The 15,049-nt window shown below is 47.4% G+C and overlaps 1 protein-coding gene across 1 annotated transcript; it reads right to left on the bottom strand.

Annotated features, from left to right (window-relative positions):
• Positions 1-4,197: 4,197 nt before the first annotated feature.
• Positions 4,198-9,662, bottom strand: LOC119313348. Its single transcript, XM_037588929.1, has 3 exons — positions 9,580-9,662; positions 8,445-8,918; positions 4,198-5,653 (listed from the first exon to the last, which is right to left on the bottom strand). Exons 2-3 carry the CDS (start codon positions 8,881-8,883, stop codon positions 4,350-4,352), a joined length of 1,743 nt encoding a protein of 580 aa, XP_037444826.1. The 5' UTR covers positions 8,884-8,918; positions 9,580-9,662; the 3' UTR covers positions 4,198-4,349.
• Between the last annotated feature and the right edge of the window lie 5,387 nt (positions 9,663-15,049).

The following is a 15,049-nucleotide window of genomic DNA, read 5'->3' as shown; positions in this document are numbered from 1 at the left end:
GCCGCCGCCGTAGACCGCCAGCCGGTGAAGGAGCTCCGCTTACCTGGAAGTCAGTGCCGATGCGCGTCGGCGGGAAAGATCAAAAGGGTGGGAGAAGGGTGGCGGGGCTTTGGGCGGTGAGAGAATGGGGCTAAATAGGGCGACCGAATCAGCGGGAGGTGAGCCGAAACCGTCCCGCTGATTTTTCGGAGACGCGTGTGCGCTCGCGCCATCTCCCTGGTCGCAGGAGCCCAGCGCCGCCCCTGCCTTGCATGAGCCTGGCTCTGGAGAAGTCTTCGATCCGTGCTGTAAAGTTCGTGCTGTGCAGGCCAAATAGTGTATACAGGCCAACCAAACAACCTGATTCCTTCCCGCGTGGGTCTGGTTGGGCCTTATGCGGGCAACCAAACACGCTCCTAGTATCGATGGACTGACGACGGTTTCCAGTTGGGCAATCACGGAATGGAGGATTCAAATTAACCCAAGAGTGCATGGCAAATTGATTTTGTGTAAACTAGTTCTGGTTATGCAATGGGAGCAGTAAAAATTATTTTTTGTGTTGAAAATTATAAAATATATGATGCTTGCAATTTCCTTGTCAAAACCTAGATGATAGTAAGATTAGATTAATCTAACCCTAGAGCTTTGTTAACATACTGGTTTTGCAGTACACTTATACAATTGTCAGTAGGAATAAGAGACTTTAAAATTTATATATGCACATGTTGATTATTATTTTGAGTTTATATTAGGGCCCCGATTCTAATTTCGCCCAGGGCCCCCAAAATCTCAGCACCGGCCCTGTACAGAACATTTTAAAATTTCAAAATAAAGAGAACTTAGTCTGACACCAGCATTTTGTCCTCTAATGCATGCATGCCTGTAATTAGAGAGAGTATTCCACGTGAGAGAATAGAGTTTCATTCTAATGCATGTATGCATATAATTAGAGGGGGAGGAAGGCGTTCGTATCTATTGCTTAAAAACAGAACAGTCGGAAGTTAGTCCATCCCCTTTTCCCAGTTCTTAACTGACGAACAAACTAACTGACAGAAATCCTAACTGAAACTCTGAACCTGCAGCTGGTTAACTGACACAAGCGTGATGCTTTGCTTGAAATTTTGCCTTTGCTTATTGAGGTGGATCAGGATCTTCACGTATTGCATAACTAAGATTATTGTTTAAGACCGTTGCGACTATTTTTTTTGTAATACTAAACAAGCTTTAGATCACTTTTCCCATTGACAGGTGAAGAGGTTTAGTGTTGATGCTGGTTTGGTGAGATAGTTTCACACCACTTATCAACAGAGGTAGAGGTTATGATGCTATCATTGTGGAATGGAAAGATAAGGCACAAGTTTGTATGGAGCACACACGCGCATACGCGCGCGCGCGCACGCGCACACACACACACATAAAGTCAAACACACACAAAAAGGCACTGTAGGCAAATGACTTTTTGTGTGTGTGTGTGTGTGCATTCTCCTTTGGATGTCGTGGCACCAGAGAAACAAAGCTAATGTGGGAGATAGACTCAGGTGGAATGATGAAATATGTTTCTCAATTAACCACTATCTTGTTAATGCTCTGAAAAATGTGCAGCCAAGCAAATACTCAAGACAGAACACTATCCAAAGATGGACTCCTCCTCTACTAGGAATTATGAAGCTTAACACTGATGGTGCCTTTCAAGAGGAAACTCATTCTGGAGGTTGGGGCTTCATTCCAAGAAATGATACAGGTGCATTAATAGCAGCTGGAGCACGAAACCTGGAATACTTAGAGCATCTCCAATAGCCGCGCCAAACAAGCGCCGCGCTGTAAAATTGCCCATTTTAGCGCGCGCGCAACCGGTATAGTGGCTCCAGCGGGCGCGCAAAAACCGCGCGCGTGGCATATGTAGTTCAACGCGCGGGCCGAAACTCCATCGCGCGCCGCTTATTTGTTGCGCCCGCTCCCGCGCGCTGGACTCTCGCGCGCTCGCTCGCAACTCCCCCTCCCCCCTCCAGCCGCGGCGGCGCCGCCGCCCGCGCCACCCGGCGACCGTTCCGGCGCTTCCCCGGCCTATCTCCGTGCCGCGGCGGCTTCCCCCACCCCCCTCTAGTCACCGCCACCCCTCGCGCGCGTCCGTCCTCCGACGAACAGCGCCCGGGCGCTCGCTGCCGCTCGGCGCCCGCAAGGTGTTTGACAAAACGCCTGCAAGGTATGTATTGCTCAAACTTCATGAATTTGGTGCATGTTGATTGTAGTTTTAATAGCATAGTATTGAACATTGTAGATGAGTTCGTCGTATGATTCTTCCGAAGAAGAATTTGATATGGAAGAGGAGGATGATCTTGCAATGATCCTAGCTATGCACATCAACAAAAAACCGAAGCACGGTGGTTCGGTTATGTGTCGGCAGAAAATTTGGAGGGATAGGATCGATGCCCATGACAGATTGATGAGGCACTATTTCGTGGAGAATCCCACATACCCAGAGTCTTACTTTCGTCGCCGGTTTAGGATGAGCACCGAGTTGTTCAGACGCATTGCAGAGAAACTGGCTAGCCATGACCAATTTTTTCAGCAAAGGAGGAAAGCCGCCGGAGAGCTGGGCATAGCACGTTTCAAAAGGTGACAACCGCATTGCGTATGTTGGCATACGGTATCCCGGCTGATCTAGTTGATGATCACTTGGCTATGGGTGAGAGCCAAGCCATCATGTGTGTCAAGCGCTTCGCAATCCGAATTGTGCAAGTGTTTGGCCAGGAGTATTTGAGATCTCCCAATGCCGAAGACGTCGCAAGTCTATTGGAGATGAACAAAGCTCGCGGCTTCCCTGCTATGCTTGGCTCAATAGATTGCATGCATTGGAGTTGGAAGAATTGTCCAAAGGCATGGCATGGGCAATTCCACGGCCAAAAAAAGAGTTCCACTATAATCCTTGAAGCGGTGGCCGATCAAGAGACTTGGATTTGGCATGCATTCTTTGGAATGCCTGGATCTTTGAATGACATCAATGTTGTCAACCGGTCAACACTGATGAATAAGATTGCAAATGGTGATTTGCCACCGGTGTAGTTTGTAGCAAATGGCCGCACATACAACTACGGCTATTATCTAGCGGATGGCATCTATCCAAAGTGGCAAACCTTTGTGAAGCCGTTGAAAAAGCTGGAAGGTAGGAAAAATCTTGATTTTCACAATGCTCAGGCGGCGGCTAGAAAAAATGTGGAGAGAGTTTTTGGGATTTTGCAAGCCCAATTTGCTATTGCGAGAGGACCGGCTAGATTTTGGGATCAAAAAATGCTTTGGTACATCATGCACGCGTATGTGATCATGCATAACATGATCATCGAGAATGAGTGTGGCCAAGATGTAGACTACTCTCAGTATGAGTTGTTGGGACATCCCGTGCGAGTGCGACGGAGGGCTGAAAGGGTGGCCCATTTTGTTGCCTCCTATCATGCCATTCGACGTCTGGCAGCGCACGCTGAACTCAAGAAAGATCTCATTGAGGAGTGGTGGGCATGAAATGGACGACAAAAAGCATCATCATGATTTGTGAGTTCGATATTGTATTGTTGAACTATTTGTTGTGTTTATTGCACTATTTGTTGTTTGAACGATAAGCTGTTTGTTTGAGTTGTAATAACGAATTTGAACTATTTATTTTGATTTATTTTGTTTGTGTTTGATCTTTTGCTTCTGTTTTGGAATGCATATGTTGTTTGTGCGAGAGCCGCGCGTGCTGCATTTTAGCGCGGCTGCTGGAGCCAGCGCTGCCCGCCGCGCCAAACCAGGCGATGGGCGCGCGGCAAAGTAGCTTTTAGCGCGCGGCTTGTCCGGCGGCTGTTGGAGATGCTCTTAGTAGATGCTCTGCACTCTGAAGCATTGGCGATGCTCTATGCCGTGAACGCGGCAATCAAGATGGGATGTGATCGGCTAATAATAGCTAGAAACTGACTCTCTATTGCTAAAGCAGGCTGTAATGTCAAATATTTATAATCTTTCACAACTAGGTGCTATTTTTAGAGATATCAAATATCAACTTAGAGTTGGTTTACCTGATGTATCTGTCAAACATTGTAACCGGGAAGGTAACCATGCTGCACACACTCTAGCTGCACATGGCATAGCCATGAGTAGGAGTACGTACGTACATGGGAAATCTGGCTTGACAAAATTCCATCCTTTGTATCAGACTGTGTAGCTGGAGATTCTGCCAGCACTACTTTATAATGGAATGCTGATCGTTCCTTTCAAAGAAAAAAGGACCATCATAATATGCAAAAAGCAGCAGGAAGAATCTTAAGTTAAGTAGCCACGCAAACAACAAGGCGAGAAGACGAAACATTGGGCCGTAATTTCGGCGGTGCTCCTAAACGTCATGCAAGAAGACGAGTATTGGGTTTGTGGTAGGCGATAACCGCATAGATGGACTGCACCATTTGGGAGACAAAGACGAGGATGGCGATGAAGAACACCACGCGGTAGAAGATGTTACCGCAGTGCTTCTCGCGGAAGAAGCCCTTGAAGTTGTGCGCCGGGACGCCGCAGCGCTTCTCCAGGGCGTGCCATATGGGCTTGAGGTAGTTCCGCTGGAGGTTGTCGATGTCCAGGGCCATGCCGTGGCACAGACAGGCAAAGCCCTGTGCGGCCGACTCGTCGCTGCCCAGGAAATGCTCGACAACCATGGCGCTCCGCAGGAGCCCCACGTCCTCCGCCGTGCACGCCACCTGCGACATGAAGTAGCAGTAGGCCGTCACGGGCCTGGCCTCCTGCTGCTCCTCCAGAGCCATCAGGTTCCGCAGGAGCGTCCACGTGTTGCTGTCCACGCGTAGGAGAGGGATCCACAGGTTTCCTCCGTCGAGCTCCACGTCGAGGATGCTCCACTCCTCGCCGGCGCCAAAGGCCCGGCGCTTGAACAGCAGGTTGGCGTACCTGCGGTACTCGGTCGCCCGGCGCCATGGGCCCGTTAGAAGGCCTGTTGTCCGCTCCTCCTCCTGCTGCTGCTGCTGCAGCCGCGACGCCATGTAGCAGTACACCAGGTCCAGCAGGTGGACGGACGTCGACGGCGCCTCCCGCGGCGTCTTGCTGATGTACAGCTGCCTCTGCAGCAGCTCCTCGACGGGCCTCGCGATGCACTCCACAGCGGATGTCACTTCCCCTGGTGCTCTCAAGTAATTCAGGATCTCGTGGATGACAAACAGAGGTATCTGGTTCTCAAGGAGGTACAGGATGTCCCGCACCACCGTGTTGTCTCTGGACACTATGGTCCGAGTCCGACTGCTGGGTGATCCGGTCGGCTCCTCACACTGCAGGTAGCAGTCTACAAAGAGGCTAACCAGATAACACCCATCATGCAGCAGCATACGGGAGAACTTTGCTGAGTCGCCGGCGTGGTTGTCCGGCTCCGGCAGATGGGTGTAGCATCCCCTAGCTCTGCACCGCACTCTATCCATGGCCCGCTCCAGACCGGAGAGGTTAGCCCCGCTTGCTAGATCGCGGACGGCCCTCTTCTTCACCTCCGTCCACTGCCAGGAATCCGCGCTTTCATGGTAAGGACCGATGGGTACGGTGTACGGCGTGAACAGGTCGGTCGCAACGCGCCGGAGGTTCACACGGACCTTGGGGATCACCCCATCTCCTGAAGAATGCAGCTCATTTTGCACATCGATAACCACTGCATCTGCATACCAAACACGTACTAGTGTCAAAAACACTCTTATATTATTATGGAACGGAGGAAGTACCACCGAAGGAAATGTAGGATGCAATCGCTAAAACACCACGTGTCACCATAATAATTGCTTAAGTTTGTTTAAAAAAATTGCTTAAAAATATATCTACTTCCACAAATGGCGTCTTTATTAAACTCAATGTTTACATCAACAAGATACAACATCATTAAGATTTTTAACCACATAATAGCCATAGCTACTTCCCGTACGTAGATCTACCGCTCCAGGTCGTTTTCTGCCTCAGGAACTTGAGGGGTTTCTATCAGTTTCTTTTCATTATATGAAATGAAATCAGGGGCATGGCCCCTCAATTCGAAAAAAATAAATGAGGGGTTTCTATCGGTTTCTTCTCATTATATGAAATGAAAACTCGATATAAAAAACTTGAGGGCTTTCCTCGGTACAATACTCATTGAGAGAGAAAAGAAATTCTTCATGTACCAGAACAAGCATTTGTTAAGCTTTAAATTTGGTGACCCGTAATTGTGTCCTCATCCGGGCCAAGAATGTGGATGTACTTTTCGCTTGGCTCGCCTTCAAGAACAAATGTTGGACCTCGGATCGACTGGCCAAGCGTGGTTTACCACATCAGGATACATGCTCACTTTGCAACCAGGAGGAGGAGACCATCCAACACCTTAAAATTGGATGCATGTTCGCGAGACAAGTCTGGCATTGGTTGGGATTGATCAAAGGTAGACCAGGTCTCGAGCCGCTCACAAGTGAGGAGTTAAGCGCGTGGTGTACAAGACATGACTCGACATGCCAGGACCGGAAATCAACGAGAGCCAAGTGCCTCATGACAATGTGGTTACTTTGGAAGCACGGGAATGACATCGTGTTCAATGGAACGACACTTTCCCTCTCGCGAGTGAGGCAGCGGATTATGGATGAGGGCATGATGTGGGTGAAGGCCGGGCTGCTGAAGGGTGAGGAGGATGGACTAGAGGTACAGGTAGATAGGTGGGACGTCGAGACATAGTCGGTTGAGATCCTCTAGACGGTAGTGTCGGAAAATCCGACATGTAAATGAACTATGTAATTATGGCTTCGGGGAGTCTTCCCCCCTCCTTCTTTAATGAATGATACGCACTCTCATGCGTATTCGAGAAAAAAAATGACGGCCACTAGCCATCCTATGAAAGTACTTTGTGTTTCTCTAAATGTTTTAGGTCATTAATGATATCCGAAAGTCCATGTTTTTTTATAAACGCCGCTAGTATTAAGCGTTCATCACCTCAGCTGTTGACGCCGGGTGCAGGTTCTGGTACTCTACCATTCGCCCAGCCACCAGCCTATTCCAAACATTTTTAACTAGGTCCTCAGAACCGTCACGGTACATCCATCTCAATTCGACTTGAATTGGTGTTTGCATCCGTGAGGCGTTGTGATTTGTGACCCCTGCGTGAAGAAGGGGTGCATCATGAGTTAAGTGCCTCAATACCAAAGTTTTAAATAGCGCGCTAAGCATCTTAGCGGCGGACCTCTTTCAAATGCTATAGCGCGCTATTTAAAATGTTTATTCATTTGTTTGGACCAAAGTCTCTTAGCGCAAGACCTTTTGTAAACGCTATAGCGTGCTATAGCGGAGCTATAGCGGGCTATTTAAAACAGTGCTCAATACGCTCAAGAGCCCAAGCTGGGACCAAAATGTATTCAGCCTCCCATAGGTAAATCAGTATCAGTACACGATCAAATTTCTCATATGTTGTGAGTTTAAGATTATTTGCCCATGAGAACTACTCCCCATGTAAAGAAATATAAGAGTGTTTAGATCACTACTTTAGTAATCTAAATGCTTTTATATTTCTTTACGGAGGGAGTACCTTCCTCACATTCTGACATCTCTAAGGACTAAGCTATCAATGACAGTATTAACTAAGAAAGACTAGTGAGTGTAAAATTGGTAATTTTTACATGCTGAAATCTCAGGATATTAAAATCCCCACATATAAGAATAGATATGGATTATCTTTTGCAAGATTGACCAATTTAAGAAAATCTGTTATATGCTCATTATGGGCAGCATCATACACAACAACTTAGCTACAGCTGAGGTTCTCAGCCTTATTTCAAATATGAAATCTAATATGAAACTTTCCGTTCAAAAAGGTCAACCGATCCAGGGAGCTAGTTTTAATGCTGAGTAAATGCCGCCCAATCTGCCACGCGGAGGTAGGTAGTGCCAGCTGAAGTCGTAACCACCTGAGAGGTGATCAAGGACATGCACGGGAAAGTCATGTCGACGAGTTTATTGACCGCGACAAAGTGGAAACCATATCCCAAAGGTAATCAGCGATACTCGAGCATGTTTAACCAAGTCTCTAAGACCTCTCCTATTCATGGGAAACATGCATTGATTTGGGTAACATCACCCTTTTAGACGGTTTTTTATTCTTTTTCGAGTAGTGGGATTGAGATTTACGGTTAGAAGTCATGACATCACATATGGATCCAATCGTATCTAGCTTCATCTAAACCTACCTCTCACACTACTCCAATAAGATGAGCGAGACCGTCAGATGTGCCATCCACTTCTACATCGAAGGTGGTAGGTTTTTTTGTATTTGTAACCTTGGGAAAAACCATAAACTGGCCAATCTCCACATGTTTGAGTGCCTTAAAAGACACATGTATATCATCATCATTCTTTCCTAATTAATACTACACCTAGTGATTGAAGAACTGAAGAAATACATGAACTAGGAAAATCAAGAATTTTTTTGGATGATGGTGTACCTTCTGAGTAGTCTAGGTTGTGTGAAGCTTGACGCTGCATCCTGGAGTCCTCATCTATGGATGTCGAGTCATCAGCAGCAACCGGATGATTCTCACTATGCCATAAAGACATAGGTGTAGGAGTCGGGGAGGCCGGCGCTATAATCCCGAACGACGAGATCACCGTGGGTGGTGATGTCGGCGTTAACACCATCCCCAAAGGCCCAACCACTGTCGGCGAGCCATTCGTTGAGCGAGTCACAGCTTGCAGTTCAGCCAACCCTGTAGGATGGCTAGGCGGGCTCTGCAGTGGGTGCACCGACGTGGACTGGATCGGCAGCCCAAGCTCCTCTGAGGCCGCTGGTGTTGCAAACTCCATCCGGGCCGAATGAGGAGGTGGAGTAGACAGCCCGCTCGCCGGGGTGAGTTGACTTGGCGACGACGGCGGGGCGGCGTCCATCCTTTACTAGTCCATGATCCGCAATGTCCACATTTCTTTTCTTGATAATAAACACAATAAATCCTATGTTAACATCCCTGGACAGATAACATTGCATGGGTAGAAAAATAATAACCGGTGTGCATGCATTTGCATCCTGGCTACTCCCTTCGTTCCCAAATATATCTCTTTTTAAAGATTCTTATAAGGACTACATACGGAGCAAAATAAGTGAATTTACACTCTAAAATGCGTGTATATTGTCTATATTGAAATCTGTAAAAAAAAGACTTATATTTAGAAACGGAGGGAGTACTTTTTTGTGTAAACTACATTGTTCAGATCGTATCTTGTCTAAACATAATCAGAGTATGTAAATTTCATGTGAAATTTCCATGTTATATACACATGAAAAAAGTTTGAGGTTCCTCTTAAAATTATCCACTACTCAATTTTGCTTCACTAGATCTCGCTCTGTATATCTTGTAGCTTAATCGTAGAAAACATGAGAACACGAATGCAAAGGCGCCTAATGAGATTTATGGTGAAAAGCTAATTAACTGCGCTAGAAACTCAATGTACGCATAATCATAAGTTTATAAAATGCTCTATATATCCGGTGGACTGAAGAAAGAAAGTGATTATTTTTTTGAAGAATTGGGACAATATAGAGGATAAAATCGAATTAAACCCGGATTACATTTACTTCATTCATACCTGGCGGCATTGCAAGGGGCGCTACTGGCACTTGGAAGCTAGGATGCTCAAGTGGATGTCCCCCCCTCTTCACTACGTTGTACTAATGTGGTTCGTTGCGAGGCTAGCTCTCTCTCTCTATATATATATACCACCAGATTTAAGTGTCCATCCATCGTGCCCCCTAGGTCCCGTGGTGGTGCATGTGCGGGCAGGATAGAGCTAGGAAACAGCACGGCGCGCGCGGGCGAGACGAACGACAAGATTAGCAGACACACTGGCCAGGCACGGGCTTTTCTTCCGTTCGCTTGTGGCTGTCCGGTTAAGAAAAGTTTGCTCCTTTACCAACGGTCCCCATGCATGCAAGGAGCATCGTACCTTTCCCGCTGGTCTATTTTCTTCTGACCACATTCACTGCACGGCATTATTGTATATTGATACTAACAAATCAGTAAGGTTATATACTCCCTCCGTTCCTAAATATAAGTTTTTTTAAAGATTTCACTAACTACATACATATGTATATAGATGCATTTTAGAGTGTAGATTCACTCATTTTGCTCCGTATGTACTTCCTTCGTTCCAAATTACTCGTCGTGATTTTAGTTCAAATTTGAACTAAAACCACGACAAGTAATTTAGAACGGAGGAAGTAGTTCATAATGAAATCTCTACAAATACTTATATTTAGAAACGGAGGGAGTATCATGGAAGATATTGCTCTTGCAAATTTTAGTGGCGTAGATATAAATATGACCGTTGGGAAGAGCTGCTACTGCGACCGCCCCGCCCTACCCCTTCCCCACCTTTGTTGGAGAAGGCGTCGACGCTCTAACTCTGACCAGTATACTTTCCCTCACCTCGCTGACTATGCTCTGCGGCTTCATGCTGCTTTTCCTCGGCAAGCAGTTTTTTTTTCTAAACAGAGGCAAAAAAATTGTCTCATTCATTAATTAAGCAGAAGAGAATTGCTCAGTTAATCAACGAAAAACCAGAAAAAAATCGTCACCAACCGCTGAGCAGCACATCCAGATATCCCACACAAATCTTTACAAAGAGTGACTCGTCAAGCTAGCACGCGTCATCATCATCACTTCTCCCCAAACAGGCTTCATCGCCAATCCTAATCCCCGAGCAAGCGACTTCGACTTCGCCGTGAACGAACGTCGATGTCGAACCAACACACACCATAGAAGCCATATAGGAGTACATGAAAATCCATGCCAGAACTCAGCCACCCGCATCGAGGCGACCCCGCTCCGCTCCGGCTCTGAAGGAAAGATCCAAAAAAGAACTATGCAAGACAAGCCTCGTGGAAGACCACAGAACGGAGCCCCTACTGCTTGTCATCGTTGCCCCAGGGGCCCGCCGCCGCATCTCCGACTGAACCACAACAACCAAACCGAGGTAATCCCACGAACACGCCAAAGAAGAGCCCACTACCACTGCAATGCCTTCGACTTCACATGCCCCATCATCGTTGCCACAGAAGCCATGACGCCACACCAACACCTACCACCAACCACCCAACACACCAACTGGTCCCTCTGGCCGGATTGAACTCCAAAATCGATGCCCTCGAGAGGGAAACAACGCCAACACGCCGCCAACGACCGACCCTCCGGGTCTCGGGTTTTTCCCAGAGCTGTCCCTCGCAGAGGAAGAGAGAGCATCCTGTAGAGGCCTTCAAGAAGGTTACGATGTCCATGGACGCCGCCATCACAGGCTCCGGCCATTGCCAGAGACGGATTATCACCCAGCCCTCGTAGTCCTCCGGTCGACAGCCAATCCGGCAGCCCACCTTCCCTCGCTGCATCTCCAGACGTCCTCTACCTCGACATCCCAAAACTGCAGCCTCATGACCATCAAGAAGAGATGCCTCGTCTGCAGGTTGTTTCCTAGAGCCGTCCCCAGGCCGGACTTAATGCAGGGAGACCGAAGGAGTCCACCCCTAGCCGGAAGTCCAAGATGCGTGCCCTGCCGCATCCGCATCGCGCCTCGCCAGTGCCTGAACCGCGCCAACGCGCACTGCGCGACCTCGCCACACACCATGCGCTGCAGCCCCTTGCCACATCGCGCGATCATCGCGGCAACCCCTGCAGATCAGCGTGCACCGCGCCCTGGCGCCTCCGTCGTGGTCTGGAGTGACATTGCCGCCCCTTGCCGTCATCAGATCGACGATCCCCTTGTCGGCGCCCCCGAGGGAATGCCATATCGCACTCTGCTCGAGGTCGCCACGAACCAACCGACGCACCGCTCCTCTGCTCGAACCACCGCAGCCTCGTCAGCCTGCGCCGGAACCTAGCAAGCTAGCCCGTGCCGGAGCCACGACAACGTGCCCGCCCAAGTCCGTCGCAGCAGAACGCTAGATGCGCCCTTGCCCCTTGCAGAGAAATGCCCCGCCTCCACCCTCCCTGGAGCCTGACCGGGCTTTGCCGATGGCCTCCTCAGGCGGCGGCGAGGCGAGGGGGTGGAGGGAGGTGGTGGCGGAGGGTTCCCCCTGTGTCGCCAGAGAGAGGTGACGTGCGTGGAGTGGGTCGGTGGGGCTCCTCGGCATGCAGTCAAGCCACCCTCAGCAACCACTAGTAGAAAAGGGCCATTTGTCCCGGTTCGTAAGGGCGTTCTGTTTCGGTTTAGGAACCGGGACTAAAAGGTCGTTACTAATGCCCTTGGCCTTTAGTCTCGGTTCTTACATGAACTGGGACAGATGGGCCTCCACGTGGCCGCTGCGGCCAGCCCAGGCAGGGGGGCCTTTGGTCCCGGTTGGTGACACCAACCGGGACCAAAAAGCATCCATGCGTCAGCAGCTGGCTGGAGCTGAGGTTTTTGTTTCTTTTTTGAAAGGGGCTGGTTTAGGGGTTTGGGGGGTTAATTTAGGTTGTTATTAGCTAGCTAATAGAGAGAAGTGTCCTCTCTTATATCTCCGTGCTTGGTTTACCAACGCTACTGCTATGCCTAAACATGGCTTAGATTGAAGTGAAGGCAACATGTGGTGCATGTCGAAAGTAATACTAATCCTAACTTGATCAAGTTTGGATTGTACTACTTTCGACATGCACCACATGCATGTTGCCTTCACTTCAATACAATCCATGTTCACCCGCTGATACAATAACTCTTCATGCTCGCATCATGCATCATCATATATAATTACAAGTCCTACTAATCATCATCATACAACTTCTACTCGTTATTAATAACAAGTCATACGATCATCATCCTCATAGTCATCGAACCAACCCTACTTAATTGTTCTAGGCACATGATCATCAGTATTAGGTAGGACCTAAATACCCTCTTTAAGGTAAAATAGCATAAAACAATATAGACCCTGACTCTCCATTATGGAGAATGGAGATCATCCTGTCTCCAATTCTTGCGCTTCGCTTCCTTTTGCTTCCAAGAACCTCCTTAACATTGTCCATACATTTTTTCCATTCCTTGATTTTCATGTCTTCACTTCTTTTAGAAATCCGGTATGGACAGTTGAGATTCGTATGATGACCTGGACGTATGTTCAAAACATCAAGGCAACCACTCTGATACATCAGATGAGGCACATAATCATTCGGGATTTCCTGTTGAAAAACATATAGTAATAACTTCGTAGTTAGCAATGTAGTTAAGTTTTAAAAGAATTTTTGCAAAAGATGCACGAATGTCGTAATACTAAAAAATCTTACCATGGCATCTCCATGGATGTTACCGTAGTTCAACACGTGCACTAGTGGCACGTATTGACCATAATGTGGAGGAGTTTTACAATAGATATTGTAATTCTCAAGATCAATACAAAATCTGACCAGATGATTTTTCTCCATGTAAGTTAACTCAGAGCCATCGGTGTAATAGGTTCTATCTACCATGTTCCGCACATTGTTTGAACAATCAAAATAAGTTGTCAATGGAAATAAGTTGTCAACTATTTTAAAATGAACAATATAAATTAGGTTAATAATTATGTTTGAGAAACTCACATAGCGGTAGAATTGGAGGCATATCAACAAGGACCCAAATGTCCATATTGTCTTGGTCGATGTCAGGATCACCAGGATCCATGGTGACAAGCATACCCTCATCAAAATCATACATCTTGCAAAGTGCTTCCCTTTTTTGCAACCAAAATGGGTTACGCTCTCAGAATTGTATAGCTTTACTTCAAAATCCACACCATGATGGGTCCTTAGGTGAATTTTCTTTGTTTCGAAACTTTCATGGTCTTCAAAACCCATCCTCTCCAAGACATAGCGTCTTGCATGGCATGGGATAAGCTAGTCGAATTGTAAAAGATGAAAAGTACACGTTGAAATATTTGAAGCCGTGCTTAATTACGAAAAAATAATACTTGTCGTCGTTGCGTACCGTTTCAACATCGAAGGTCTCCTCCAGCTTAATGTTGAAGCGTCGATCTTCGTCCAGGTGAGGCCTGTCGCACAGACCTCGGTCGTCGTGGCACCAGTCGCACTCCCCCGGGAGACTTTCGTCGTCCGAGTACGACATTTCCTATGTTCATAATTCAAATATTAAACGTCTACAATTAAATATATGTACTAAAAAACCTAAGTTAGATCATTATTATTCATCACGGGTTGACTATCGGTCTATCGAGTCTTTTGTTGAAAACTCTCAACACGGGAATGAAGGAGAAGCTACCCCCACGAACATAGTCAGGATTCTTCATCCTCTCATATATATATATGGTTGGAGACTCTCCCTCACTGATTCCTCTCTGTCCTCCATTCGTTCCCGGTGCATTACACGAAATTGTCTAGCACACGGGAACGAAGGAGAAGCTACCCCCACGACAACAGTCGAGATTCTTCGTCCTCTCATATATGGTGGAGACTCGACAGACTTAAAGTCAACCCGAGGACTCATATTATAGGAGTCATATTGACATGGAGATTTGGCTGGTCTCACCTCGAGGTCGGAGGGGGGTCGGTGACGGGGACGACGACGCGGATGATGGAGGGGGCTCCTAGATTTGTGTAAAAACAAAAACCCTATAAGCTATCAAGTAATCAAATGCATACGCCTTGCATATAGTGCTCTCCAATTTTAGCATTCAAAGTAGGAGTACTTTTCCAATTTGAGCATTCAATAAGCAAAACCAAATCATAAAATAAAGTAGTATTCAAATTAGCATGCATTCAATTATAAGCAAAACTACATCACCTCTTGCGTTCGTACATCGTCGAATATTATCACTAGTACTCCTCGAATACTATCATACATATAGCATCGCTAATACAGCTAGAACCGTAACACGCGACGGGTATCGGCGCGGGCGGTGGACACCCAAAGAGAAGGAACCATCACAGAATCATAGCTCTAGTGAGATCCCTGAAGAACCTGCCAGGTATTGTCGAACCTGCCCTCCAACACAACCATGTAGCGACGGACGTGCTCGTCCTCCTCGCTGACACGGTGACGTACCACCTCCGCGGTGTCCGGAAGCCTCGGCACCGTCACTGGCCCACGCGACCGCCAC

This window comes from Triticum dicoccoides, chromosome 1B (genome assembly GCF_002162155.2).
Source record: "Triticum dicoccoides isolate Atlit2015 ecotype Zavitan chromosome 1B, WEW_v2.0, whole genome shotgun sequence".
Lineage (NCBI taxonomy): Eukaryota > Viridiplantae > Streptophyta > Magnoliopsida > Poales > Poaceae > Triticum > Triticum dicoccoides.
Note: the sequence above shows the minus strand (reverse complement) of the source record. Positions and strands in the feature narration are given on the sequence as shown.